Consider the following 27,870-nt stretch of genomic DNA (forward strand, 5'->3'; position numbering starts at 1 on the left):
ATGAAGCTCTTGAAGCAGTGGTGGTCAACCGGCGGCGGCCTCCTACACCTCACCATGCTACTGAGCTTGGCAGGGCTCCGCGTAAATCTGGACCTGTACCTGCTGCCGCCGCCGCCCACCCTACTCCAGGATGAGCTACTGCTTCTAGGCGGTCCGACCCGCTCTGCCTCTGCGCTCAGCCCCTTTCCAGCCTCCGGTGGGTGGGGGCGCACCAGCCTGCTTCATCCCAAGGGCCGGGAGCTGGACCCTGCTGCGTCACTCGAGGGCCAGCTGCTCCGGGAGGTGCTCGCACTCGGGGTCCCCTTCATTCCCCACACTCGGGTTGACGCGTGGTTGGTGCACAGCGTGGCTGCCGGGGACGCGGCTGGGACCCATGGGCTACTTGGTGCCGCCGCCTCGTCGGGTGCGGGTGTGGACGGCGGCAGCCAGGCAGCGCCGGGAGGCGGCGGGGGCCCCCGAGCGGGTCGCAGTAGCCCTTTGGCCGCCGAGGAGGAGGAGGAGAAGGCACCCGTGGAACCGACGGAGCAGGTGCCGGACGCTGGCGGACGCGCGAGCCAGGTAACCTTAGAGAAGAACGCGAGCGAGTGCGGCGTCTACAACGCTCGGGGCTGAGGAATTGGCCATGAGCCCTCGAGGCTTGTGGTGGAGCTAGGCTGCGGGGCTGTCAGAGTTAGTTGGGGGTGGGGAGAGGAAGAAGGAATGGGATTAGATTTTTTGCTCACTCTTTTGGTTCAGTACCTCGCGTGCATGGGAATGTCTTTCCCTGGTACCTGGGACTAGAGGGTAATGGAAGTGGTCTTGATCTCTATGAGGACGCGCGTTTCTCCTAAGAACCACGCTGCGGCTCACCATGAGTTTAACCCGATGGTTGTCCGTGTGTGCGTCTTCCCGGGAGTAAGGAGCCGAGTCAGTCTGCACTCCAAGGCCAGCCAGCAGCCGGTCCCTCAGCGACCTAACCATCCACCTCGCCCAATTATTAACATACCCATTATTAGCATACAGATAACAGGTACCCTGACAGTCGCTTGTGACCAACATTGTCCCTTTGGTTTATTGGTACAGCTTATTGGTTTATTGGTGCAGCTTAGCTTTTTTCTTTTAAACAAAATTCACCAAGTTCTGTAGATTGAAATATCTGGTGCTGCCCAACACTAGACCTCCTTATCCATAGTTCCTACCAGCGGCTTTTTAAATTCCTTCTTGGCCCAAATCTTAGTGTAAACTGGTATGGATCAACAAGTGTTCCTTGGGATATTTTGTGTATGTGTGTGTGTGCGCGCGCGCGCGCGCGTTTGTGTGTGTGTAGTGGAGTCTTACGCAAAATGGAAATTGGGGCTAAACTGGTTTGTTTGCAGCACTTCAGAATCGCCCTGTTTGTGTAGGCAGTTGCCTGACGGGCTTCTCCACCTCTGAGAGAGGGGTCATTGTGCGAAGTTCTGGGTGATTCATTGTTATGCTGATTTGATCCCTTCCTCCTCAAGGCTACCGGAAATAAGGGGGATGGGGTTGGTGAGTCTTGGTGGGCTCCTGTCTTTTAGAAAAGTTGAAGGTTCTTCCTGCAACACTAGCTCTTTCTTCAGATCTGGGGCCTGTGTGGCCTGTCTCACCTGAGGAGGACTACCTGTTGCCCTGCTACCTTACCTGGTTTTGTAATATATGGGATAGCCCACTGCTGGATGCTGCACTAGGTTATCACCCTGCCCCCCTCACAGCTGAAGACCAGCCTGTTTGCAACGTGTGCTGGAACGGGAGGGAGGAGGCTGTGTGCTCTTGAGGACCTACCTCCTAGGGAGGACCTGGACTTGCGTATGTGCATCAATTAGCTGTCTTAGCTGCCGGATGACTTAGTTCTGTTCAGTCTGAGTTTCCATGCTATGTCCCCTTTGTCAGCAATGCCTCTTGCTTAAGCCCTGTGAGGACCACAGGCAGGCATCCTATGTCTATTTATATTTATGGAAAACAGAAGTCCAATGAGTTAGGGGACTTGATTAAAGCCACACATTAATTAATGGCAGAGGTGGGGACCAGAACCTGAGTCTCCTGTCTCCTAAACTGGCTCATAAATTAAGCAATGGGCCCTGTACTCAGGCTGTCTGGACAAGCATACACCTGGGATGGGGTGACTCAGCTCCCCCCCCCCCCCAGCTTGTCTCCTGCCCCCAGGAGAACTGCTCTCTGGTGCTGGGTTTTTAAAGAGATTTTAAATTCATAATGAAGACCATGACTTTGGGAAAAAAATGGTCTAGGGAAACAATACCAGTCTTTGCGCTTAGCTACCTGGTATTTATCACTTACTAGCTTCCCTCCCTCCCACAGGTTTTTTTTAATCACTCCAAGCCTCCATGTCTCCTAGGTCAAGAGGAGGATGTTGTGCTAGTTAAATGGGAAAAGCATGTGTGAGGTGCCAATAAATGTGCCTGCCCCATAGGGTCGAAGTAGGAATTAAAATTTCATTCCATAGAAAGGGCTTAGTCCTGCATCTGTCTCAAGTACTTAATACATGTAAGCTACTGTTAACTTGGAAGAGGAATCATACTTTACCCCATAGGAACATTATAGGTGTTTTTTCTTTTTTGGTTTTTAATAGATAAGTCTAATGGCTTACAGTTGAGTTGCAGGACATTCTGGTTTTAGTGTTTATTTTTTCATAATTTTTGTACACGCAAAAAATATTTTGGAGTAGGGGATTTTCCAAGTAGGTGTCTAAAGATGTACTGCTTTGGTCTCACCTCTTAATGGGGCTAATCATTATCTGAAAACACACTCCTGGAATTCCCCAGGCCCAACAAGCTTCCCTTCATAACCACAGCCATTCACTACAACCAGTGAATATGTCCTTCAAAGTTATGCACAGGTTAAACCAAGACATGAACAGCTTTGTAGAGTAGGATGTTTGAGCATATTTATTTGTGGTTTGTCTGTGACAGTGACCTCTATCACAGGACAGACAGGTCCCATTGGGGACCTTTCTATTTACTGACTTTTGGGCTGCTTTCTTCAAGTCACAGAAATCTAATACAGTTAGTATTTAATGCTAAGAGTAAACGGAAAAGATAAAAGTTCCTTGATTGTTAAAGTAAAATTTGCTTTCATGTCAAAATCAATAATCACTAACGCCTGAGATGAAAAATAGATATTTGCCTGTTTTTAACTTACAGTCATGATACAGAAATAGTCTTATAATTACATTGTAGCTCAACAAAATTTTACAGTAAGCTTCTCATTTTGCTTACTAACAGACATTGTAAAGTGTTTATGGTCTTGCATGGGAAAGGAAGGCACAAGTTACTGTATTAATGTCATATGGCTGCTGTAGCAAAATGCCACACTTAAATAGAAATTTACTGTCTTACAGTTTAGGAGGCAAGAAATCCTCGAAGTGTTGGCAGCATTGGTTCCTTCTGAGGCCTATGAAGGAGAATCTGCTCACAGATCCCTCCTGCTGTGGGGTGGCTTGCTGGTGATCTTTGGCATTTCTTGGCTTTAGCAGCATCACCTCAATGCCTGCCTTCATCTTCACTGAGTTCTCCCTGTGGGTTTATCTGTGTCCAGGTGTCCCTTTTTATAGGAACATCATTCATATTGGGTAAGGATCCACCCTGACATCTTAATTTATCTAGTCACACTGGCAGTGACCCAATTTCCATTCTAAAGTTCTAGGAGTTCTGACTTCAGCATAGGAGGGACACAGTTCAACCCATGACAGTCACCATTGCCCTTCTGTCAACTCTTGGGGGTGTTCAGCTTGCTTAGGCTCTAGCCATTAAAAGCTAAGTCACCTGTTTCTGGGAGCGACTGGTCTGTGTGTAGAACCATCTGTGTGTAGGACTTGGGACAAGCTCTTGAGGAAGTTGGCTTTTGCTGACTTGATGTGCAAACCTGGGAACCTTAGTTCAAACCGTCTTTTTCTACTCAAACTTTGACCTCTATTGGCAGGTTACAGAGAAATATTTTATAACAACTTTTGAATCATTCCCCTCCTCACCATCTCCCAGGCTTCTGTGTTCAGGCAGTGGGAAATCAGCGTGCAGAGCCATGGTCCGGGGGGTCATGGGTACTGACACTGAAGTCTGGCCAGCCAGGGTGATCTCAGCTCTACCATTGATAATACCTTGTGTGTGTGTGTGTGTGTGTGTGTGTGTGTGTGTGTGTGTGTGTGTGTGCGCACGCGCGCTTACATGTGCTCTGGATTGAGCCCAGAAGTGCTTTACCACTGATATACTTCCTCAGCCCTTTCTATTTTTTATTTTGAGCCAAGGTCTTCCTAATTGCTTAGGGTCTTGCTAAGTTGTTGAGGCTGACCTTGAATTTGCAATTCTCCTTAGCTTTGCTGGGATTACAGGTGTGCCCCATCACTCTTATCTCTCTGAGTTTTTGATAAGAGTACCTGGGGGAGTTGTTGGAAGATCAAAAGAGATCGAGCAGGTCAAGTGGGCAGGGTTGGTATGTAGTAGACTTTCAATATTAACTATTTTGGGGGGCTGGGGATGTGGCTCAAGCGGTAGCGCGCTCGCCTGGCCATGCATGCGGCCCAGGTTCGATCCTCAGCACCACATACAAATGAAGATGTTGTGTCCACTGAAAACTGAAAAATAAATATTAAAAAATTCTCTCTCTCTGTTAAAAAAAAAATGAAAAAAAAAAAACCTATTTTTGAACTGAGAGCTCTATAATAACCTCTCCCCAGCTTAGTCCCGATCATTCTATTGCCAGGTGCAGATTTCTAAAGCACACCTGGGTGCATCTCCCCACTTCATTTGGGGAGCCGCCACTAGTTTCCTATCACCTACTAATTCTATATATTGTCATTCACGGCTCCCAAGTGGCCCATTAACCCATTCCCCACCTGCCCTTGTTGAACTTGTTACCCTGGTGCTCTGCCTGTAGCCTACTTTCTTGCTCAGACCTTTTCTCCCTCCACTCCCCATCCCCATGCTACCTCCTAACTGTTCCCCTTGCCTAGAGTTCCTGCCTTTCATTCCTGCTATGCTTTCACTGTTAAATTCTCAGACTGTTCCTGTTCTTCCTTGAGCTCCATTGTACTCTGGAACCTTTTTTTGTAAGATTTGGCACCCTCTACTTTGAACTGTGGTGTCTTGAGTGTGGAAACTGGATCTTTACTTTCCCTGCAGTAGCACCCAGGGCCAGGGTTCAGAGCAGAGGACAGTACAGTTAGTGTCTGTTGCCTACTTACTGTCCAGGGTTGCACAGGAGCTTTACAGCCCTTCCAAGGTTGTCACAACCCTGAATGTGCTGCCTTGGGTCCTTCGGGGCCAGAGTTCCAACTAGAAAGTAGGTCAGACCTGAAATCCTGACCATTTAATGCCAACTACTTCAGTGGCTGGAGCAGAGGAGGGCAGACTGTCAGGTTGGCATTATAATGAATCAGGTGGTGAAACCTGGGATTGCCTGAAGTTGTAGAGCACAGCAGTGACCTTGCTGGAATAGAGCAGGGCACTGTTCCTAAGCACGGAGTAAACCACACCTCCCACCCACTGCAAACTGCAAAACAATAGCTGCTCCCTTTCATGGCAGCCTTGTGAGAGGGATAGTTCTTCTCAATATCAAGTTGTTAAGGATTTACATTCATACTCAGGTACCAGGGCAGCTGAGGTACATGCTTGGGTTGCTTTTGGTCAAGTTGTAGGTGGTGCTTGGCAGAATATGGCCATGTCATGGAGGCAAGAAAAGACCTTTTGAAAGAGGCTAGAACTGAGTTTCCATCTATGAGTCAGGCTCCTCCAGACAAATAGAACCAGTAGAGTATGAATAAATAAATACACAAAGATTGATTTCAGAGAATTGGCTGACACAGTTGTGGAGGCTGTCCGAACTCTGTATAATAGTCAAAAGCCCTGGAAAGAGCAAGAGCTGGGATGCTGCAGGCTTGAGGTGGAATTTCTTCTTCAGAGAATTTTGTTCTTAAAGCCCTGCATCTGATAAGACGAGGCCCACCCAAATTATGAAGGTATTTGAAGTCAGCTAGTTGATTGCTGACATTAAGCACATCTACAGATGTCTTCAGAGCAACACATAGGCATCTATTTAATTGAGCAACAGTACTGTAGCCTAATCACATTGACATAAAACTAAGCATCTGTATTCCACGTCCTTCTGGTCGGTCATTCACTCCCAAATTGGCAAAAGGAGGATATTAACATCTTTCTTTGAGCCTTCTTGTGAGAATTAAATGACACTACATTGAGCCAGGTGTGATGGCACACTCATGTAATCCCAGCGGCTGGAGAGGCTGAGGCAGGAGGATCTCAAGCCAGCCTCAGCAAAAGCAAGGTGCTAAGCAACTCAGAGAGACCCTGTCTCTAAATAAATACAAAATAGGCATGGGATGTGGCTTAGTAGTTGAGTCCCCCTGAGTTTACTCCCCCCCCCAAAAAAAAAGTGACACCATATTGAAGGGTTGGTACCAATTCCTAGTGTGGTAATAGATGCTCAACTAATGATTTGCTGATGCTGATGCTGAGCCCCAGGTGAAATTGCCAGGAAACCCTTGCCTTTCCAGGAAATTGCAAGTGATTGCTCAGTCATACAGTGACCTGCTCTGGCCTGAAAGAAACCCTTCCCTCCTCAAGGGGGAAGTCACACTGGAAATGGTTGGATGAATTGGGGACATTTGCATTAAGATCTGGATGAGGGGGTGGCTGGGGATCAGTGATAGAACACTCACCTGGCACATGAGGCACAGGGTTCAATCCTCAGCACCACGTAAAAAAAATAAAATAAAGGTCTTCATCTACGACTAAAGTGTGTGTGTGTGTGTGTGTGTGTGTGTGTATGTACATATACATATGTGTATATATATGTGTGTGTATACACACACACGCATGTAAGATCTGGCTGGGGAAGGAACACAAGCACCATCCTCAAATATCTGAAGAGCTGTCTTGTGAAGGAGACCCTGGACTTACTGAGGAGGGAGAACCCAGAGCCAGACTGAAGCTTTCCTGAGGCTCAGCTACAGGAGAGACTTCACCTTTCTTCAGAGCTTACTTCTCCTGGAGTGGTGGGTGCTGGCATCAGTCACCTGGGTGCTTGGTAAAGTGCAGAGTGCCAGGCCCACTCACACTTACTGAATCAGAGCCTCCGGGTTCTTGTGGTACCCCCAGATGGAGGGCTCCTGCCTTCGGGTTCCTCCCTCAGGAATTCCCAGTGTCCAGCAACACCTGGGTGGAGGGAGGGCCATGCCAACACCCCTTCTATGAATTTAAAAGCTTAAGATAACTAAAGGACTGGGCCAGAGGGACATGCTTAGGGAAAGGACCAGGGCTACCCCAAGTGTTTTTAAAGTTTAAAGTTGAAGCCCAATTTCTTTTTATTATTTCCCTGCATATTCCAAAGAACTTTTCTCTGGATGGAGATGGAGTAGGTTGGGGGATGTGGAACTGGATTGCAAAAAAAAAAAAAAAAAAAAGGTACTAATTCTGAATGCATAACTTGCATGTAAATGCAGCTTTAAACTCAAGTTCTAGAACTAGAGAGGCTGAGGGAAAAATACCAGAACAGGAGGGAACTTTCTGAAGTATTCTATATTGTGGTGTGTCACGGGTTACATGGGTGCCTGCATTTGCTAAACCTTTGCTAAGGTTTCTGCACTTCTGCATGTGTCAGTCCAACCCCAAAACTGAAAGATTAATTGAGTGGGGAGGGGTGAAGTTATTGACATGAATGCTGGGTAATTATTGAAACTGGGTGATGGGTACATGGAAAGTTCACTATAGTACTCTGCAGTCTATTTACATGTGCTTGGTATTTTCTATAACATAAAAAGCATTGTGCATTTTGAGGACCAGGTAGCCTATCTGACCTGCTGGGGTAAACTAAAATTAAGTAAAAGAGATCCTAAGGAAATCCCCCATCCCTGGCCCTGGCCTGTAGGAGGGGTTACTTTCTTGAGAAGCAGCCTTATTTCAAATGAAAGCCTTTGAGTTGGAGCTCAGGTCCAATGTGGAAGGCACTGCTGTGCTGGTGGATGGAAGCCTAGTGGTGGTTTTGCCTGACCTCTCTTGGAGGGGGTTACATCAAGCGGGTATCTGTCCAGTTTATAGCTGTCTCCCTACTTCCATCAGGGATCTTCAGAAGTGAGTTTGGCTTATCACGTGTCTTACTACACAAAATTCCAAGTGGACATCACCAGTGGAGAGATGGACACTAGGATAATGACCTCCATCTCCATCATCCAGCTTCGTCAGGTCATGGTGGTGTTGATTCATCCATGGCTCCCTCCCCCTTTCCTCTTGTAATATTGTGATTTTTTTCCCCCTGTGCTGGAGAGTGAATGCAGGGATTGGACCAGGGCCTCCACATTTTGGATAAGCACCCTACCACGGCGCTATGCCCCAGCCCCTCCCTGCTCCCTTGTTTTAAAATAGTCCCCAACATAATTTTTTATTTCCCCAGACATTTCTTGTGTGAACTTTCTGCAGGGACTTTCCAAAGAGAAAAGTCCAACTTTAATTCTTTATTACTACTCTTCCCACTACTTTCATTGGCTAGAAAACCTGCAAATATTTCAGTATATACTCCTGAAATGTGAATGTGAAGTCTCTTCTAAACCGTGCCACTAGCACACCTATAAGAAATTAATAACAATTCTTTAATAGCAAATATTCAGTCAGTGTTCCAAATTTCCTAATATTTCATGAATAGTCTCTTATGGTGGGTTTGAAGCATAATCCAAATAAGATCCCACCTTGCATTTTTGCCAGCTGTGTCTGCATAGTAAAGTAACAAACAGGAACACGCGTGATCCGGATGGGATCCGCTGTTCCACCACCACGGTTGGAATCTGTGCCTCAGTATGAGGGAGCAAGTGTGGGTCATAGTGGTGACAGGGAGCAGAACTCCCCCAGGTGGCTCATGAAGAGACTGAAGTGAAGGACTTCTTATAACCATGTGGATTAGGACAGTTGGGGGTGTTGGTGTTGAGGAATGTTGGAGAACCTTGCAGTTCTGTTCCAGCCTCCTCCTGGTGGACTCAGCTGATTTCCAGCCAGCTTCAGAACCTCAGATAGCAGGGCTCAGCTTCCAGGGGATGTACATGGATCTGGAGGGACAGACAATACCCCAGTACTAGGGCTAAGAGCTGGCCATGGAATAAAAAATGCTTGCAGCCTGATCCTGGTTTTGTCACTCACTAGCAGTGTGACTTTGGGAAAATTGTTTAACCCCTGTCCTCATTTTCCCCCTGTACGAAGGATGGTAACAGTACCTACCTTGAGGGGATGCTGAGCAAATTAGATGAGATAATGCCCGTGGTGCCTGGTCCACAGTGAGTACTCCATAAACCTGAGCTATCATTATTATAAGCTGTTATTAAGAACCACCCAGGCCAAACAGGGCACTGTCTCGCTTTATCTGGCTTCTTGTCTCTGTAGCCCTGATGATCCAGCTTGCCTCCAGCCTAGAGACCAGCCTCCGAATTCTTTGGCCCTAGTGTTTCCCTCTGATGTCACCCTACTCATAGGCACCACACTGTTCTTTGTCTTTGAAGGTTCATCCAACCCCAAAGGTCGAAGCAGGTCTCAATCTCTCCTCCCCAGGATGAGTAAATGAGAGGGCCTGTCAGTCCAGCTGGGACTCTTCACAAAGGGTGTTGTTTTCAGGAGCAAAGTCTCCACCCCATTGTTCAGGTTCTAAGGGCCCAAGCTGAGAGGGTTCTGGCTCCTTGCAGAGGATGAGATGGATCAGTTCTCAGCCAAGAATGTGGTAGAGAGGACCTTTCCTGGAGGTTCCAGTTCTCCGTGAGTTACCAGGGTTTTAGTTGTGATTAAGGGCCCCAACTCACAAATTTATGATGGCTTCCTATGGTAAGTGTGGAAACTGACTTTTTTTCTTTCTTTCTTTTTTTTTTTTTTCCTTCTTAATTGGGTCCCAGTACCACAAGGGTAAAAATCACCTACACACAAATAAAAAGGAACTTAATGATGGGTTTAGCTTGCCTATTCTTTTAAGAGCCTGGACCATAAACCTCCATCATATATAACACTACTTGTAAAATATCCATGTATCTCAGTTCTGTGCCATTGAGTTGAGAAAACAGGAAAGAAGAGAACAGAGATAGTAACTGCTTCCTACCAGGGGCCGGTATTGCTTTCTCTTGAAAACTCCAGTTGAGTTATTGGCAGTCATTCACTGATTTTTAACTTCTCAGAATCAAAAAGGGGTAGTAACTAATGTTTATAAAGTGTCTTGATATGTATGAAGGCACTTTTTTCAATAATTCCTTAAAATGGGAATTATTAGATAATACTGACCTCTCATTTCAGAGTTGGGGAAACAGGGTCAGAGAGGTTACACAGCCATTGGGGTGCGACAGGCCTTTTTACTGTCTGTCAGACCTGGGCCCTTGTAGCAATAGTCCATTTAAGGCTTTACAGGCCGCAAATGATATTACAAATGCCATAGACCATTTTCACTTTATAAATATAAATAATATAAGAGTGAATCCTACTCTTCCCTGCCTTGAGATAACTGGCATAGTTGGATTCTCTGGAATGCAGACTTCCAGGCTGAGTTTAGTGTGCAGGAGGGAAAGCAAGGGTCCAGCTATGGTGTGATCAATACTGGGATGTGGAAAGGCATCATCTTGGGTGAAGGAGCTCTCGGCAACTGGAGGCCGGCTGCTCATGGAAGTCACAAGTCCTTCCTTGTAGGGGATCTGGGGTACATCCCCACATGCATCATGCTAACTAACTATGGGGATAATTTTTTCTTTTGTCTGTACTTCTTGTGACATGTTCCTGTTAGCTTCCTAATATGTTCTCAGTAAATGAGAGGTAAATGAATACAGGAAAGACCATCTAAGATATTTATTCCTTAGGGCTGCTGTGCAAGTTTTAGCATTGATCTTCCCTAGGTCTGTGGGATTCAGCCAACAGTTTGCAATCAGGATTCTCAGTAGTTACGTAGGCTCCTCTTTCTCCTTGTGGCCTCATAGGCAAGGTGACCATATCAGACAGTTCTGGTTTACCCAGTTAATTATTAACAGCACCCTCTTATCCTCTCAAAAGTGAACTGGTAAACTTAACAGTTGTGATGGCCACTTATTCATAGACCCCTGGAATGTCAGAGATAAGGGAGCCTTTGAGGAAACCAGATTATCAAGGTTGAAATGAATCTGCCCCAGGTCTGTCTGCCTCTCAGTCTTCTAGAACTGGAGAGAGAAGAGGAAATACCCAGAGGCAGCAAAACATAAATACCTACTCCAACCATGACTTGAACTTGGTTCCTTGAACAACTCATTGTGAGAGCACTCAGGCTTTCTTTTACTATTTAAATCTGTTGGGCTGGGGATGTGGCTCAAGCAGTAGCGTGCTTGCCTGGCATGCGTGCGGCCCGGGTTCGATCCTCAGCACCACATACCAACAAAGATGTTGTGTCCGCCGAAAACTAAAAAATAAATATTAAAAATTCTCTCTCTCAAAAAAAAAATCTGTCCCCCACTTTAGTCTGGAGCTGCCCCTGCTGTCTTCATATTCAGACATACATTGTTATCTGTGGGGTTATAGCTGCTGATGAGCTGCATTTTTAGTCTTTTAATTGTTGAATATTAAGAAACAAACCCAGGGTAAAGGGGTGTGAGGAAATGGGTATGCTCAAATACTATTGAAGATAATGTTAAAATGGAACAGACTTTGGGGGAGGGGGGTGGCAAATTGTCATATCCCATGAAAAAAAGTAGGAAAAATTGTCAGAATAATTTCTTTGGAAAGCAAAAATTCCTAGTACAGAACTTACGGGGAAAAACTCTTTTAAGCTTTATAAGAATAGGGAATTTTTTTTTTTTTAAGAGAGAGTGAGAGGAGAGAGAGAGAGAGAATTTTCAATATTCATTTATTTTTTTAGTTCTCAGCGGACACAACATCTTTGTTGGTATGTGGTGCTGAGGATCGAACCCGGGCCGCACGCATGCCAGGCGAGCGCGTTACCACTTGAGCCACATCCCCAGCCCCCATGAATAGGGAATTTTTATGTTATATAAAGCTTCTCAGTTCCTTTTTCAAAATTGGCATGATGAGGATACCAAGACCTAAAAATAACACATTAAAGAAAACCACAAGTTACTCTTAGGAATAGTCATGAAAAATATTAAACTAATAGCAAGATACACAAAGAATATAGATGTCAAACTTGTAGCCTCCTCATTGCCCCTCTCCACTTCCTATCTTCCTCAGTCTGCTCTGTTTTGGTGGCTTCTCTTTTTTTTTTTTTAACCCTTGAACGCAGGGGCACTTCATTACTGATCCACATCCTCAGTACTTTTTATTTTGAGACAGTCTTGTAAGTTGCTCCAGCTGGTCTTGAACTTGATCATTCTGCCGAAAGACACCTGAGTTGCAGGGATTACAGCATGCCCTGGGCTCCGACTGACCCTTCATATTAGGATTCCAACATTACAGTTCCTAAAGACTCTTGGCACCAAGCCCCTCCTCGATCTGTACTCTCTTGCTGGGAATCTCATCAGTTCCTGTGACCCTGCTCCCCACCCCAACCTGTCTTGATGTGCCACCTTCAGGTCGGACATTTGCTCTGATTTCCAGATTCTTAGCATGATTGACATTTCTACTTGTCTTTTCACATCTTAAACTGAACCGTGTCCGAAGTGGAAGAACTGTTTCCCATTTCAGTTGTTTTCCCCTCAGCTATCCCAAGTTAATCAAGAGTCAGATCTAAGAGTCAGTTAGTTCTTCCCTTTACCTCCTGTTTCTGTTTCAGCGACAAAACCCAACTAATCTTTTCCCAAAATATATCATGGTTTTCCCCACTTCCATCTGTATCTGTCACCATCCCTTTTCAGACTGTCATCCACTGAGATCACCAGAGTAGCCTCCTCGCCTCTTTTCCCACTTCCACTCTTATGAAGACTGGAGGTGAGACAAGTAAAAATGACACGACTACTGACGAATAAGAAAAAGACTAATGTTTCATTGTAAAAATGAGCAAAAGAAATACATATACATTAAACTTGTGAGACTGAACATCTTTTCAAACTTCAAAAAAAAAAGTAAGAAGAGTACATATATCCTTTGCCCCGATTTATCTATTGTTTACATTAAAGAGTGAATTAAAGCCATTGTATCCCTCAATTCCCAGATACTTTAGTGTGTTTCTTGAGAACAATGATTTTCTTTTCTGTATCCAGTTACCAAAGCCAGGAAGCTTAACATGCATTTAAGATTATTATCTACCTTAGTGTCTATATTCAGAATTGGTTGCCTATGAAGGTGCTTTATAGTTACTTTCTCTTCTGGATTACCATCTAATCTAGGATCATACATTGCAATTGAGTTACTGTGTCCCATTAGTCATTTTTTTTTTAAGAGAGAGTGAGAGAGGAGAGAGAGAGAGAGAGAATTTTTAATATTTATTTTTTAGTTCTCGGCGGACACAACATCTTTGTTGGTATGTGGTGCTGAGGATCGAACCCAGGCCGCACGCATGCCAGGCGAGCGCTACCGCTTGAGCCACATCCCCAGCCCCCATTAGTCATCTTTAGTGGAAAAGTTTCAGTTTATTTGATGTTTCCTCATAATTAGATTGAGAGTAATGAATTTTTGACAGAAATATAGAAATGGTAGTATTCTTCATATTAGGAGGACCATGATGTCAGTTTACCCATTTGGGTAAGATGGTATCTGCAAGGTTTTTCTTGTAGTGTTTTTCTCTTTGTTATTAAAAATAATCTGAGTGATAATTTGAGACTATTATTTAAGTTCAAATTATCTTGTTTCTCAACAAATTTTCACTCCATAGTTGTAGCATCTATTGATGGTTTTCTAGCTCTGTCATTCTCTTTCCATATTTATTGTTTGTATTCTACTGTAAGAAAACATTTTTTCCCTCATTTATTTAGCTGTTTATAGTTGAGTAGATTACTAAATAACTTTATTCAGTGAGTTATAATCCATTATTCTATTAGATTTTTAACCTAGTTTTAGCTTCCTGCATTGTGTGTTCTGGTCCTGTAGAATTTCTCTGTCCTTGGTCCTCCTCTCCCTGGTTTTCCAGACTAATGTTTACTTGATCCATTTCCTTATGGGCTTGATTTGTTTCCTTTTGCTATTATTTATACAATTTTATGGGTAACATTCTCAAGTTGGCATGTTGACATAGGTGTTCATGTGTGTTGTATTAATTCAGCATAATACAGAATAAGGGAATCTTGCATTGTGTTCTAAAAATGATTGTGTGATTTAGAAATTAGAAGCTCCTCTGTCCACCAGCAGCAAAGTTAGCTGTGTTGGGAATCGGAATTTTTCAATTTGGTCATCTTCAAATTTAACAAACCTTGCTTGAGCAAAAGATGAAAGGTTAAAAAAAATAAATAAGTAGTGGCCAGTTATTCCTTTTCCAGATTTAGAGAGTATTAGCATTGTAATTGCATCAAAGACCAATCCATCAGACATAGGATCCCTACCAAAGTCTTAGGATGTTGTATCTAAGAATTGAACATTCAACAAATGTCTGTTTTGGGTCTACTATGTGCTGGACACTAGGGTAGACAGATGGCATATAGCAGCCCCCAAGCAAACAAGAGACCCTCCCTCAAGAAACTAGCATCCTAGCAGGACAGACAAGACTGCTAACAAATACATATAGTAATTTATCAGTTGGTTGCTGAATTCTGTGGGGGTAGGAGACACAAAGCAAAGGAGGTAGATTTTGGACTGAGAGGTTTTTGTTTTTTGGTACTGGGGATTAAACCTAGGAGCACCACATACATACATTTTTATACATACATACATACAAGAGGGTCTTGCTGAATTGCTTAGAGCCTCACTAAGTTGCTGAGGGTAGGCTGGCTTTGAACTTGTTGGTGGGATTATAGGCGTGCACCACTGTGCCTGGCAAGAGGTACTTTTTAATGGCATGGTTAAGAAAGAAAAGTGAACTTAGGGGTTGGGAATATAGCTCAGTTGGTAGAGTGCTTGCATTGCATGCACAAGGCCCTGGGTTCAATCCCCAGCAACACACACACACACACACACACACACACACTGAATTTAGAGAACTGAATGAAGCCACAAGAAAAGGGGGTAGAGTTGAAGTCAGAGAGAGCACCTTATAGGGCAGCCAATCCAAGGCTGCAAAGTGAAGGGGTCCTTGGTGGGCCTGAAGACAGTTTGGGGACATTGCTATTTAGAGATCAGGGGATGAGTCAGCAAAGCAGAAGCCTTAGGGGATGTAGGAGAATAGGGGAAGAGGTACTTGGATGCAAGATGAACAAACTGTTTCCAGGAGGAGGCAGGAACTAAAGTCAGATTTTGCTGGTAGGTTAAATGAAGATGGAGAACTGTTGGATTTGAGAGACCTTGTAGGCTGTTTTAGTGGAGTGGTGGGCAAAAAATTCTCATTGAAATAGATTTGAGAGAGAATACACTGAGTCCAGATAACTCTTTGGAGGATTTTGCTCTAAAGGGGAGCAGAAAAGTGTAATGGGACCAAGGGTAGTGTGGGACCTATGGAGGGGGTTTTTACACATGGCAGGCATACATTAGTAGGCTGATAGAAATTGCCCGACTGATGGTGCACCTCTTTTGACAGAGGAGAAGGGAGAGTAGCAGGTACAACTCAACTTACTAGCGGGATTATGAGGTGTATACACATGAGACTGACTATGCTGGGAACCAGAGTCACCTGCAGTGTTGGGAGGGAAGCAGAATGTGTCCTGGAGTTTGTACAGATAGAGAAGCCAAAGAAACCAAGTGGGCCACCAGGATATCTGCATCCCTTTTCTGCTTTTTTCCTTGCTTCTGGCATCTGTGGATTTTCATTTCTTTGATCTTCACCTTCCTACCTCTCCCCCACTCCCCAACTTAAAGAATGAACATTTCTTTGGATTGGTGGTGGTAGAGGGTGCTATCCTTGAGTTAGTCTAGTTAGTGCCATGTTCCTAGAAGTCAAAAATTAAAGAGATCCTTTGAAAGAGTTTGAGAAGCCTTATTGTTACAGGAAAAAGATTATAGAAACTTTTAATATAACTGAAATAAACAGTATGTGTTAAATTGTAACTGTTTGTCTAGAAGAATCTAAAAGTCTCCTTAGCAAATTAAAAAGTAGAAGGACTCATCTGAGTAAATAGTCATATTGATATAGTTCTGATTATAAAAGGAATACGTGTTTGTTGTATTCAGTTACAGAAGTATGTATAGCAAAGTCAGTCCTTTCCCAGTTTGTCCCAACCCATCCTGCCTTCTAGAAAGAATCACAGTTAATAGTTTGTAAAATAACGTTTTCCAGATTTTTTGTTTGTTTGTTTCCTTCCCTCTTCCTCTCTCCCTCCTTCCTGGTCCTGGGGATTGAACCCACAGCTTGGCATCTGCTAGGTAAGCACTCTGCAACTAATCTACATCCTCAGTTCCTTTTATTAATTTTGAGACTGGATCTTACCAAGTTGCCTAGGCTGGCCTAGAATTTGAAACCTTCCAGCCTCAGCCTCCTGAGTTGCTGGGCTTTTAGGTATGCGTCACTGTACCTGGCCTCCCAGATTTTTCTACATACACAGGTATTTAATCAGTGTTTCTTTCCATTTAGCTGCTTGATGTGTTTTCAGTAGAGAACTAAAGAAAAACTACCTAACTGCAACACTGATTTCCAGATTTAATATGCAAATATTTTAAATTCAAGGTCTGTGTACACGCATATAATTTAAATTGTCTGTGTTGAAACAGCCCATCTCAAAATTAGTGCTTGTCCTCATTTCAGAATTAAATGTTTCTTTGATACTGAAATAATGAAATGCCTGTCGTAGCATTTGACATAAGGGTTTATAAGATCACTAAACAATTAAGTGAAATGCCATTTGCTTATTTTATTTGGGTTTCTAAGCACATTGTTGGGTACTTTTTAGGAGAATCAAGTATCAAGAGAGAAGTATGAAGGTATGGATCACAGATCTGAGGAGGAAGAAAATGAGGAAAGGGTGTTGGGCCAGAAGGAGAAATTACAACAGAATAATGAAGATGAAAACAAAGTAGCAGATAAACCTGAGTGGGAGGCGGAAAAGACTGCTGAATCTAGAAATGAGGTGAGCACATCAGAATCTTCTAGTCTTGCCGTTTTGGCTTTTGTGTAGCTTTGTGGCATTGACAATTTACATTGAGAATGAATTTTGCATGTAAGTATGCTCCGCTGTTTCAAATCTGACATATGAAAAAGTATAATTAGACTTAAAAAAGAATCAGCTCACAGAATGTTTTCTCTGGTTAAACTCAAGATTTTGCAGTACATGCACACATACCCTCCAGCAACCTGCTAGCAGGTTTTGCTCATTGTGTTTGCCAAGATAAGGGATAAGTACATGACTGACATTCTGGATCCAAGCTGGCTGGGTCCTGGAGAACAAGAAAGAGGACTAACCCTGTAGCCAAATCACCTAAGGCCTGAGTCCAGATCTGCAGTCTGCTAGTGGGCCAAGCAGACCCGTTGACATTCAGGAGCACATTTCATACTTCTGGTCTCTCTTCTAAGGGGCCAGGCCTGGTGGTCCACCTTATTGGCTACTCATTGACTAAACGTACTCTGAGAGAAGAGGTATAGAAAGATGAACTCTAGAAGCTTGGCTGAAGGGGATGGGTTCTTCCTGCAGCCTGGTCTTACCCTCTTCTTTTACTTGGACCAAATCTGGTTTCTATTCTGTCCTGAGGTCCTGCCCACAAGCCTGGCACATAGGTGCTCCAGAGACAGGCCTGGGGATTCCACAGACCTTTAGTCACATGGCACTTCTACCCAGAAGGAACACCCTTGCAGATCTTGTCCTGATGGACCTTTTCACCATGACCTGCTTCAGCATGTCCCCTCCCTGGGAGGTAGAGGTTGACCCTGATCTGTGAACCTGCTTGGATGATGGAAAATACCATGCCTGGCCCATCCCAGACAGTCCAACCTCACTGAGGTTTTGACCATGTAACATTACAAACATTACTTGATTTTTATGTAGTGCAATCAGAAATAGCTTTGTTTTCTTTGCCTACCCACTACTCTTCCTGCCCCTTCTAGCCTGTTCTAACCTGTTCTAGGGGAACCAGTTCTTCCTTCCACTGTGGGTAAAATCTAGGGCAGGTCACATGACTTCTAGATAATCAGATTTTAGAAGTTCTTCTGGTCATTCTAATGCACCAATTGACAAAAAATAATCCAGTGTAGTTCTCAAAAATTTACAACCAAAATTTAGCTTCTTCCCTCTTCCCATCTCATCTGTTGAACCCACAAGGCTTTTTCCTAGTGTGGAAAAGGTATGTATGGCCATGTCCTCTAATTCCTCAGTTTGTCCTCTCCTGCCTGTTAGGCTGTTTTCCCTGGGGCTGAGGATATGGAGTGGTAAGAATTCAGGAGAGGTTATTTGGCACCAACTGGGCATTGTTTCCCTTGACCTTGGGATACAGTTTCATTTCAGATTAGTTACTTTCATTTTGTAGATTCTTTGGGGAATCCCTGCTCTTGTAGCTAGGCGTCTTTCATCTGCCATTCTCTTGAAAAGGGCAAATGCATCTCCACCTCCAGCTGGTGCAATGGATTCTTAAATATTCAGCCACAGTCTCTCCATCAGGCCCTATCAACCACTATCTGGCTGCTTAGCATGGGTTCCTGGCCACATGCTTTTTACATCCTTTGTATTTCTCAGGCAAGACCTGAGAAGTAGACTGCAGGGAGCACACACCAAGTTTGTAAGTAGTTCTCTCTGAGGTTTTTTCTGTTCTTTAGGTAAGAAGGAGGGTAGAGAGATTCACCCCATTTTCATTCCCTAACTTCTTCAGCTTCAACTCATATATGCCCTCCATCTCAGTCTGGCATTTCATTTCAAATTTCTAAGCATTTGGCACCTGCCTGTGCTTTTCTCCATATACTGGTATTCTCCCTGACCCCTCATTTACTTATTAGACTTTTATCTTTCCTCAGGTATCTTTTATGTGGCTTTACTACCATTGCCTACACACAAGCAACATATGGTTATGTCAGTGCCTATGGACATATACTGAAAAATCCATATTTATTTTGCAGGAGACATCATTTTTTAGCCCATATTCCTAAATGAATGTGTGTGTGTGTGTGTGTGTGTGTGTGTGTGTGTGTGTGTGTGTGTGTGTGTGTGTCCCAACACTGGGGGTCGAACCCAGGGCCTTGTACATGTTAGGCAAACTTCCCCTGAACCACTTCCTTAGCCTGGGAGAGTATTCTCCCACCACTTATTTAATGCTTCCTGGTATATTTCGTCATGCTGTTGTGTACTTTTTCTCCTGGATATGTGGTATGTCTTTGCCTTTACTCCCTCACTGGGTATCACAGAAAAGCAGGAACTGTTCAAGTCTTTGAATTAAATGTTAGCAATTAATTCCCTGCTAGATAAACAGAGGACACTCATTCAATTTTTTATTAGAAACAGTGTCTCCCAAAGTTGCTTAGGGCTTTGCTAAATTGCTGGGGCTGACTTTGAACTTGTGATCCTCCTGCCTCAGCCTCCCGAGTTACTGAGATTACAGGTATGCACCTCCATGTCCGGCTCATTAAATGAGTAGATAAAGCAAGGAGCTGAGTTGAAGAGAAGGTAAAATGTAATATGACGTAGGAAAACATCAGTTTGAAATACATTAATCAGGGGCTGGGGTGGTGGCTCAGTGGTGTGGAGTGCTGGCCTAGCATGCATGAAGCACTGAAATCCATCCTCAGTACTACATAAAAACAAACTAATGTATCCACCTAAAACTAAAGATACATAAATAAATCACCCAAAGAGCAAGGCATTTGTGCCCCAGGTCCTATCAGGCTCAGCTCCTCATCATTTACATCAGAGGTCTTTGTATACTGTAAGTTGTACAACATTTTTTAAATTTCCTTTTTTATTAGAGCTTTATAGTTGAATGTAGTTGGGGTTTTTTTGTTTTGTGGTGCTGGGGATTGATCTCAGGAAGCACTCGACCAACTGAGCTATATCCCCAGCCCCCCAACCCTTTCTATTGAAAGTCAGTGGTAAGTTGCTTAGGGCTTTGAAAAGTTGCTAAGGTTGGCTTTGAATCTGTGATCTTCCTGCCTCAGCCTCCTGAGTCATCAGGATTACAGGCGTTTAAGGTAGCTCTAACTAGTAATTTGCATTTTTAAAGATATTTTGTCAGGTGAGTGAATCATTGGCATTTCCATTCATTTGGATGACAACCCTAGAAGAATACCTAGGGACAGTGATAAAATTTACCACATGCTTTCTCTCTAGCTCCACTGCAGACAATTAATGAATTCATTGTATATGCAGATTAAATGGTTCAAAGACATTTTCTTCTCACTAAGGAGAAACTGAACTGAACTTATGTGTATCCACCATGTTCTTTGAATATTCCTAGTGGTCTTTGTTCAAAATGCAGTGAGGTCTTAACCTAAAATGGAACTGTATGTTTTTATTTTATATGAGGATTAGAAACAATTACAAGAATCTGACTTAATTTCCTGGCACTCTAAATTGAACTGAAGTACAGTATAAGTTGTCTTACAGATTAATATTTAAAAATAGCTCAGCCATCCATTTTTAGGTAAGACTTAAACTCAGGTGAACAAAATATATATAAGTAGTTTGATTTTTAAGTGGTGGAGTTCTTTGAAATCAAATGCCTCAAAATTGTCCTCTGAGGTATAGTAGACCGAAAAAAGTATTGCTTATTGTCTACAACAGAATACTTTCCATAGTTAAAATGCTCAATTAGAAGGTATGTGATGATGAAACTCTGGGAAAAAAATGAATTTTTGATATAGAGGTTATAACCTCTATATCAAAGAAAAGACTGAGTAATTAGCAACAACATGAAGCTCTTACCACCTTTAGGACCTAAAGGAATCTGAGGAGAAACAGCTCAGTGAGAACTGGAATTGATGAATCAGCAAACCCTAGTCTTTAAGGGAATCACTCTTACATCTGTCTCCTGTTGGACATGTCACCCCACCTGGTGGGGGTTAGCCCTTCAGCTCTCAATCTCCTGGGTGCTAACAGGAATAATAAAACAACAACAACAACAAAAAAAAAACCTCATAAAACACAACATTGGCTACTCTAAAAGACCAGTCCATATTTCACTTTTAAATAATCCTTGAATTGTTTTTGCAGAGGCTGGGGTTGTGGCTCAGTGGTTGCACACTTGCCTGGCATGTGTGAGGCACTGGATTCAATTCTCAGGCCCACATATAAATAAAATAAAGGTCCATCAACAATTAAAAATATATTTTTTTAAAAATTGTTTTTGCAGTAATCCAAGTAGATTTGTGCTGATGTTACCCGTTCTCACTTGTGATTATCAGTAAATTTTGGTTGGGGGGCCAAAGAAAAATTCAAAGTTGGGGTCATTAATAGAATGCTTTAGAGTATTAAAAAATGAGGTCTAGGAATTGGGATTGTGGCTCAGTGGTAGAGCTCTTGTCTGGCATATGTTGAAGCATCGGGTTTAATTCTCAGCACCACATACAAATACATACATAAAATAAAAATTTCATCAACAATAAAAATAGTTTTTTAAAAAGAGGTCTCATTTTAATAACAATAGTTTGGTTGGCAAATAAGTCCAGTCATTAAAACATGTAATTTCCCAAAGAGGAGCAAGAAAAAAATCTTTTCCACTAATTTAGCTTAAATAGTCCTATAGCATCTACAGACATCGAAAAATCTAATTTATCATGGGTCCTAAAAAAACAGGACTTAATAGAACTTGAGAAATTTGGCAGAAAAGGAAACTATGTATCTTGACTGATTTTTTTATTTAAATTTTTTTTTTTTTAGTTGTAGATGGACACAATACATTTTTTAATTTTGTGTGGTGCTGAGGATTTGAACCAAGTGCCTCACACATGCCAGGTAAGTGCTTTACCACTGAGCCACAACCCCAGCCCTGAAACTTTTTTTTTTTTTTTTTTTGTAATGAGGATGGGCCTCAGGGGCACTCAAGAACCACATCCCCAGTCTTATTTTGTATTTTATTTAGAGACAGGATCTTGCCGAGTTGCTTAGTGCCTCACTGTTGCTGAGGCTGACTTTGAACTCTTGATCCTCCTGTCTCAGATTCCCGAGCTGCTGGGATTACAGGTGTGTGCCACCGGGCCCAGCTCATGAAACTTAAGTTCAACTCGCTGCCTCTTGCATGGTAAGCTAGTGCCCTACCAGTGAGCTTGACTTCCAGGCCTCCAATTGGTCTGAATCTTCCAAAAAACATAAACAAGAAGAAAAAATATATATATGAGGGTAGGAGTGAAGCACAGAACATGAATACCTCATTCAGGACCATGAATTCACTAACATAAAGATAATCTAACAGGTGTGAAGGCACACACCTGTAATCTAGTGATCTGGGAATCTGGCAAGAGAATTGCAACTTTAAAACTAGCCTGCGTCACTTAGCAAGACTAAAGGGATAGGGCTATATAGCTCAATGGTAGAGGGCCCCTGGGTCAATTCCCAGCACCTCAAAAAAAAAAAAAAAAAAAAAAAAAAAAAACCATAAAACCCTTGTGCACGCACTAAAAACAGCGATCCTGAATTAAAAAATGGACAATTTCAAGAAAACGCAGTAACAAAGGAATTCTATATAGAGTAAGATTGAGTGGCTTGGAATGTGAACTAAAAGGTCTTGATCTATACTACCAATACAAGGAATCCTAAACCAAGAAACAGAGTTTAGAAATTATGAACAAGTTTTGGAGAGAGAGAAAAACACAAAATTGCTTTAGTTAGTGGCTCTTCATTGTGTGAGGTTCTTACAGAAATTTCCCAGCAAAGATGAGTTTACAGAAGGACATGCCTGTAATCTTAGTAGCTCAGAAGGCCCAGACAGGAGGATCATGGGATCGAAGCCAGTCTCTGCAAAAAGGAGGCACTAAGCACTCAGTAAGACCCTGCCTCTAATCAAATACAAAATAGGGCTGGGGATGTGGCTCAGTTGTGCTGGAACAACAACAACAAAGATGAGCTTATGTTTTAAAAATCATGAATGACATGCAGAAATAAATGCTGAGTCTTGAGAAAAAAAAAAGACTGAAATCTGAGGCATGCCAGGCACTGTGGCACATGCCTATCATCCCAGCAGCTGGAGAGGCTAAGGCAGGAGGATCAAAAATTCAAAGCCAGCTTTAGCAAATTTAGGAGGCCATAAACAACTTGTCTCAAAATAAAAGTGCTAGAGATGTGGCTCAGTGGTTCTGGGTCCAATCCCTGGTATCAAAAGAAAAAGAAATCCTCAGCATGAAAAATGTGGACACAAAGAGATAAATACCCAGAATATACTACAGAGATGCAAAATATTAAAAAATTGAGGCAGTGAGAGAAAAAAAAAGTCTAACCCCAGACGTTAAGAGTTTGAAGCATGAAGGCAAAATAGTTCCAGGATACAAAAACTTTATTTTTCTGTCAAAGGAGTTACTTCAACAAGAAGCTTTATGTTGAAGGCAGAAGTGAAGTGAAGCAAAGAATAAGTTGGGAAAGACATTAGGGCAAATATAAGAATGTAGCTTTATGGAGGAGCAAAATAAAATAAGGCTTGGAACTTAAAATAGTGGCTAAAAATTATGTGGAAGATGGTTAGGTTAGGAGAAGAATGGTGGGGTTTGTAGTTTATTCTTATTACAAAATTAAGTACTAAGGGAAATAGAATGTAAAGCTCCCAACCAGGGAATAAAATAGGGATAAAAGATCCAAATTGATCCTAAAACCCTATACAACCACTTATCTTTTGTCTGAAGACTGGTGTGCCTGTTTTGTTTTTCTAGATACATCTCAATGGGACAGATACATCTTTCTCTCTAGAAGACTTATTTCAGCTGCTTTCTTCACAACCTGAATATTCTCTAGAGGTAATTGTAATCTTGATTTTACTTGGATGATATAGTTTGTCAAACTTGTGAATTAAGCACACAGAACTTTATACTTTACAGAAATCAATTAGCATATTCATATTAAAAGCTACATGGTAGTTTATACTTATGCTGACATTATCTAAAAACAGTTCTTTTGTTAGTATTGTCAAGTTATTAGGTAATAGAACTCTTTTTTAAAGTGCCATCTTTCCATTATTTTTCAGAACATCTCAGAAGATTTTCCACCTCTTCTAGGGAGTACCAGTGATGGCATAAATTCTTTAGCACATTACAATGTAAATTTTACCCAGGCTATAAGTCATGATGTCAATCTCCATGAGGCCATGTTGTTGTATCCCAACACCACATTTAGAAGAGATCCCGAAGCAAGAACTTCACAGGCACAGGAACAATTTTTGCAGCTGAATTTGCATTCCAATCCAGAACAAACCCTTCCAGAAACAGGATTTGTTCCACCTGTTGACAATCAGATGTGGAATCTAACAAGCCAAGACCTTCTGTATGACCTTGATGCAAATATACTTGATGAGATAGACTTATTGTCATTAGTCACAGAAGAAAATTTTGATCCCATGGAAATCTCTCAGCTTTTTGAAGAACCAGACTCATTGAATTCAAGTCACCATTGCAATTTTTCTCTCTCGGTGTGTGAAGAAGAAGGTGCTATAGGTTATAGTAGTGACCCTGTTTCTCCTCATTATGACTTAGAAGGGGCTGTAGGAGGCTACTACCCAGAATCCAGTAAACTGTGTCGCACGCATCAGAGGAATGAATCTGGTTTTCATGGGGATCTCACATTTCACATAGTTCATGACCACACTTACCACACGAAGCCAGATGAACTAGAACCCACTTCTGAATCGTTTTCATGGCCTGGGAAATTACAGAAAGTGAGTAGGTACCTCAATGATACACAGAGAAATCTAAGCCGTGATGAACAACGGGCTAAAGCTCTGCATATCCCTTTTTCAGTAGATGAAATTGTCCGTATGCCTGTTGATTCTTTTAACAGAATGTTAAGCAGGTATTATCTGACAGACTTACAAGTCTCACTCATTCGTGATATCAGACGAAGAGGGAAAAACAAAGTTGCTGCCCAGAACTGTCGTAAACGCAAATTAGACATAATTTTGAATCTAGAAGATGAAGTGTGCAATTTACAAGCAAAGAAAGAGACCCTTAAAAGAGAACAAGCCCAATGCAACAAAGCAATTAACATAATGAAACAAAAACTGCATGACCTCTGTCATGATGTTTTTAGTAGGTTAAGAGATGGTGAGGGCAGGCCTGTCGATCCAAACCTGTATGCACTTCAGTGCAGTCATGATGGAACTGTTTTGATTGTGCCCAAAGAACTGGTGACCTCAGGCCACAAAAAGGAAGGCCAAAAGGGAAAAAGGAAAAAGTGAGAAGAAATTTAAAATTGATTCCTTTTAATATTCAGAAACATTAGTTGGGTCGCAGACCATTGAAACAGCGTAAATTCAGTTCTAACTTTGGGATTTTATTCAAGTGTGTGTTTTAATCTATTACTGCAACTTGAATTACTTAAGGCAATATATATATTGATGTTTGTTATATATATATATATGATGTTTGTATCAATACATATTTAAGATCACACTTCAGGGAAAAGGTGGGGGAGTAAGAATATTGACAATAAGGCGGACACTGGGGATCATGGTACAAACCAGCCTTAACATTGTTAAGCTTTTAATTTGTATATTTAACTTATACTTTTTTGTGAAAATAAACTTTATATTTGAATTCATATAAAAACAAAGACCTACCTCTTAAGAATTTGTTGTTGATGGACCTTTATTTTGCTTGTGGTATTGAACCCAGTGCCTCACACATGCTAGGCAAGTACACCACCACTGAACCACAACCCCAGCCCCCCTAAAAGACCCACATCTTCAAATGCTGGTGAGCATAGTAGGATATGGGAAATTTCCTTCCTGATTTGTTGAGCTAAAAACTATACCTCTCCAACAATGAGCAAGAAGGCCTAGCAGCACAAAAATCAGATGACCACACTAACATGATCTTACCAGCTAACAGATTTCACCAAAAAATCATGTTATAAAAATCTCTTGCATTGTGTTTGAGATGAATATCTTGCTATATTTGGGAAAATGTCAATCTTTGCACAGCCTGGTTTGGGCTAAGTTACAGCTATATTTTTAAAACTGCCTGAAGGATCCTTTGAGAAGTTTGATACTCAACTGCTAGGCATCAGTTCAATGGTGGTACTTGTCAAGGATGAGTTTTGATAAGCATCCTGGATTTGGGGCATGTTAATGGATACATCACTATGATCTCATTCTTGTCTTACAATAGAACCAACAGAAAGTCATTGCTAGCCTGGGACTCTTCCCATTACCTCTAGTTTTGCCCATTACCTCTAGTTTCTTCAAAAAGAAACCAATGTGCAGATAGCCCCCCTGTGAATGTACTTTAATTCCAGGTCATGTGAATTGGCCCGTATCTCAGACTTTTGTACTGACCAACTATTTTCCCCAAAAATCTCCACAATACTTCCGGCAGTGACTCACCAGGATTGACACACAAATGACTTTATGCTCTCCCTTTTTAAGTGTATGCTAACTGAGGACAGTTGGTCCCAACATCCGTTCATTCTGTACTGACCTTCAAAGCAAGCTTATGAGGTCTTGAGATTTTCACAAGCATAATTCTCTTCCCCAATCTACCTATCAAAAATGTTTCTTCTTGCTGGCCTCACCCACCCTTATGGCAGGAAAAAATGCTCAATAGCATTAAGTTAAGTGTTGGCATTAAGACAATCAAGGTACTTGAAGTTCTAAATCTTGACTTGAAAGTTCATGTACATGCAGGGTTGTTACATGAGAAATGTTAATTACTACGGATAGTAATGCAAGTAATTATTAAAATCTTAATTACCCCCTAAATCCTCCTAAGATTTGTAAAAGCTTTCCCAATGTGGCAAGGCACTGTCAAGCCTAAAAAGGTAGTTCCCAGTGATGTTTGTTATTGATAATTATGTCAGTGGCACCCCATCAAATTGCAGGAATCAATATACTTGGCTATGTCCTGTGGGTTTTCCTTGCTCCTCAATCTCGGGAAAAACAAATGTTGCATGACCTTTCAGTCCTTAAGTGGCTCTTATGGATGTGAAATGTCCAGTTATAGCCAAATTTTCTGATTGTTTCCTTGAGTTTAAGTCATAACCATATTTAAGATGCTCCCCCACCAGTGACCCACAGATAAAGCACAAGTTGTCCAAGTACAGAAGTGATTGCAATGATAAAGTTTATGCCCAAGACAAACATGCCACCACCCCCATTAAAATAATTTCCTTCTTTTTAAGACACATCTAGGATTACGAGAAGCTACCCGGTTAATTTCTGAAATATACAAGCGTGTAGAAAAATTGCCGTTATCTGGGTAAACCGTTATTTTCATGTGCCAGTTCATTTTCCCCATTATACTTCCCTTGACTTTGGTTAGAATTGGTACTGACGTTGTGTGTTGTGCCAATTTACTTCAGTTCAAAGTTTAACTTGTTTGTAGTCACTTTTTAAACCTTTGAAATTTTTCCTTAAAAACTGAAGGCTAGAATTCAGACAAGCTCATAGTTGATGACAGGATAAATACAAAGTATTTCAAATGAGACATGAGAGCTGGTAATATGAGCTAGTTGTTAATCTGACTTACCTGTTAGACACCTATTATCAAAAGCAAAAGAAATTAATCAGACCAAGTCAACTAACTTTGTATGCCCTTTTCTGGTTTCTTCAATACATTCAGGTAAAGATGTCCATATTAAGTTTCCATTATGAAATTGACCCACAAAGCTACATTTTTCAAAGACCATCACTATTCATTTACAAACAGATTTCAATATAACCCTTAGTTGACAAAACACTACAGCATGCCAGGTTTTTGTCTCAGTGCCTTTCACAAGCCAATACACCACTTGAGCTGGTTAAAAAGCATGGTTTTAAAACACCAACAATGTTCAACAGAGGAAAA

General features: G+C 42.0%; 1 protein-coding gene across 1 annotated transcript; it reads left to right on the forward strand.

The window, feature by feature from the left end:
* Nfe2l3 (NFE2 like bZIP transcription factor 3) lies at nucleotides 1-27,842 on the forward strand. The gene is made up of 4 exons (XM_026400228.2): nucleotides 1-558; nucleotides 16,868-17,044; nucleotides 23,749-23,832; nucleotides 24,060-27,842. Exons 1-4 carry the CDS (start codon nucleotides 1-3, stop codon nucleotides 25,263-25,265), a joined length of 2,025 nt encoding a protein of 674 aa, XP_026256013.2. The 3' UTR covers nucleotides 25,266-27,842.
* The last annotated feature ends 28 nt before the right edge of the window (nucleotides 27,843-27,870 follow it).

The sequence above is a fragment of the Urocitellus parryii genome, chromosome 3 (assembly GCF_045843805.1).
Source record: "Urocitellus parryii isolate mUroPar1 chromosome 3, mUroPar1.hap1, whole genome shotgun sequence".
NCBI classification, from domain to species: domain Eukaryota; kingdom Metazoa; phylum Chordata; class Mammalia; order Rodentia; family Sciuridae; genus Urocitellus; species Urocitellus parryii.

Bases quoted from the DNA above. Each gene is read 5' to 3' on its own strand.
- Nfe2l3 (XM_026400228.2), top strand. From the start codon at position 1: ATGAAGCTCTTGAAGCAGTGGTGGTCAACCGGCGGCGGCCTCCTACAC. The intron at 17,045-23,748 runs GTGAGCACATCA...TTGTTTTTCTAG, and splicing joins CTGCTGAATCTAGAAATGAG to ATACATCTCAATGGGACAGA. The intron at 23,833-24,059 runs GTAATTGTAATC...ATTATTTTTCAG, and splicing joins AACCTGAATATTCTCTAGAG to AACATCTCAGAAGATTTTCC.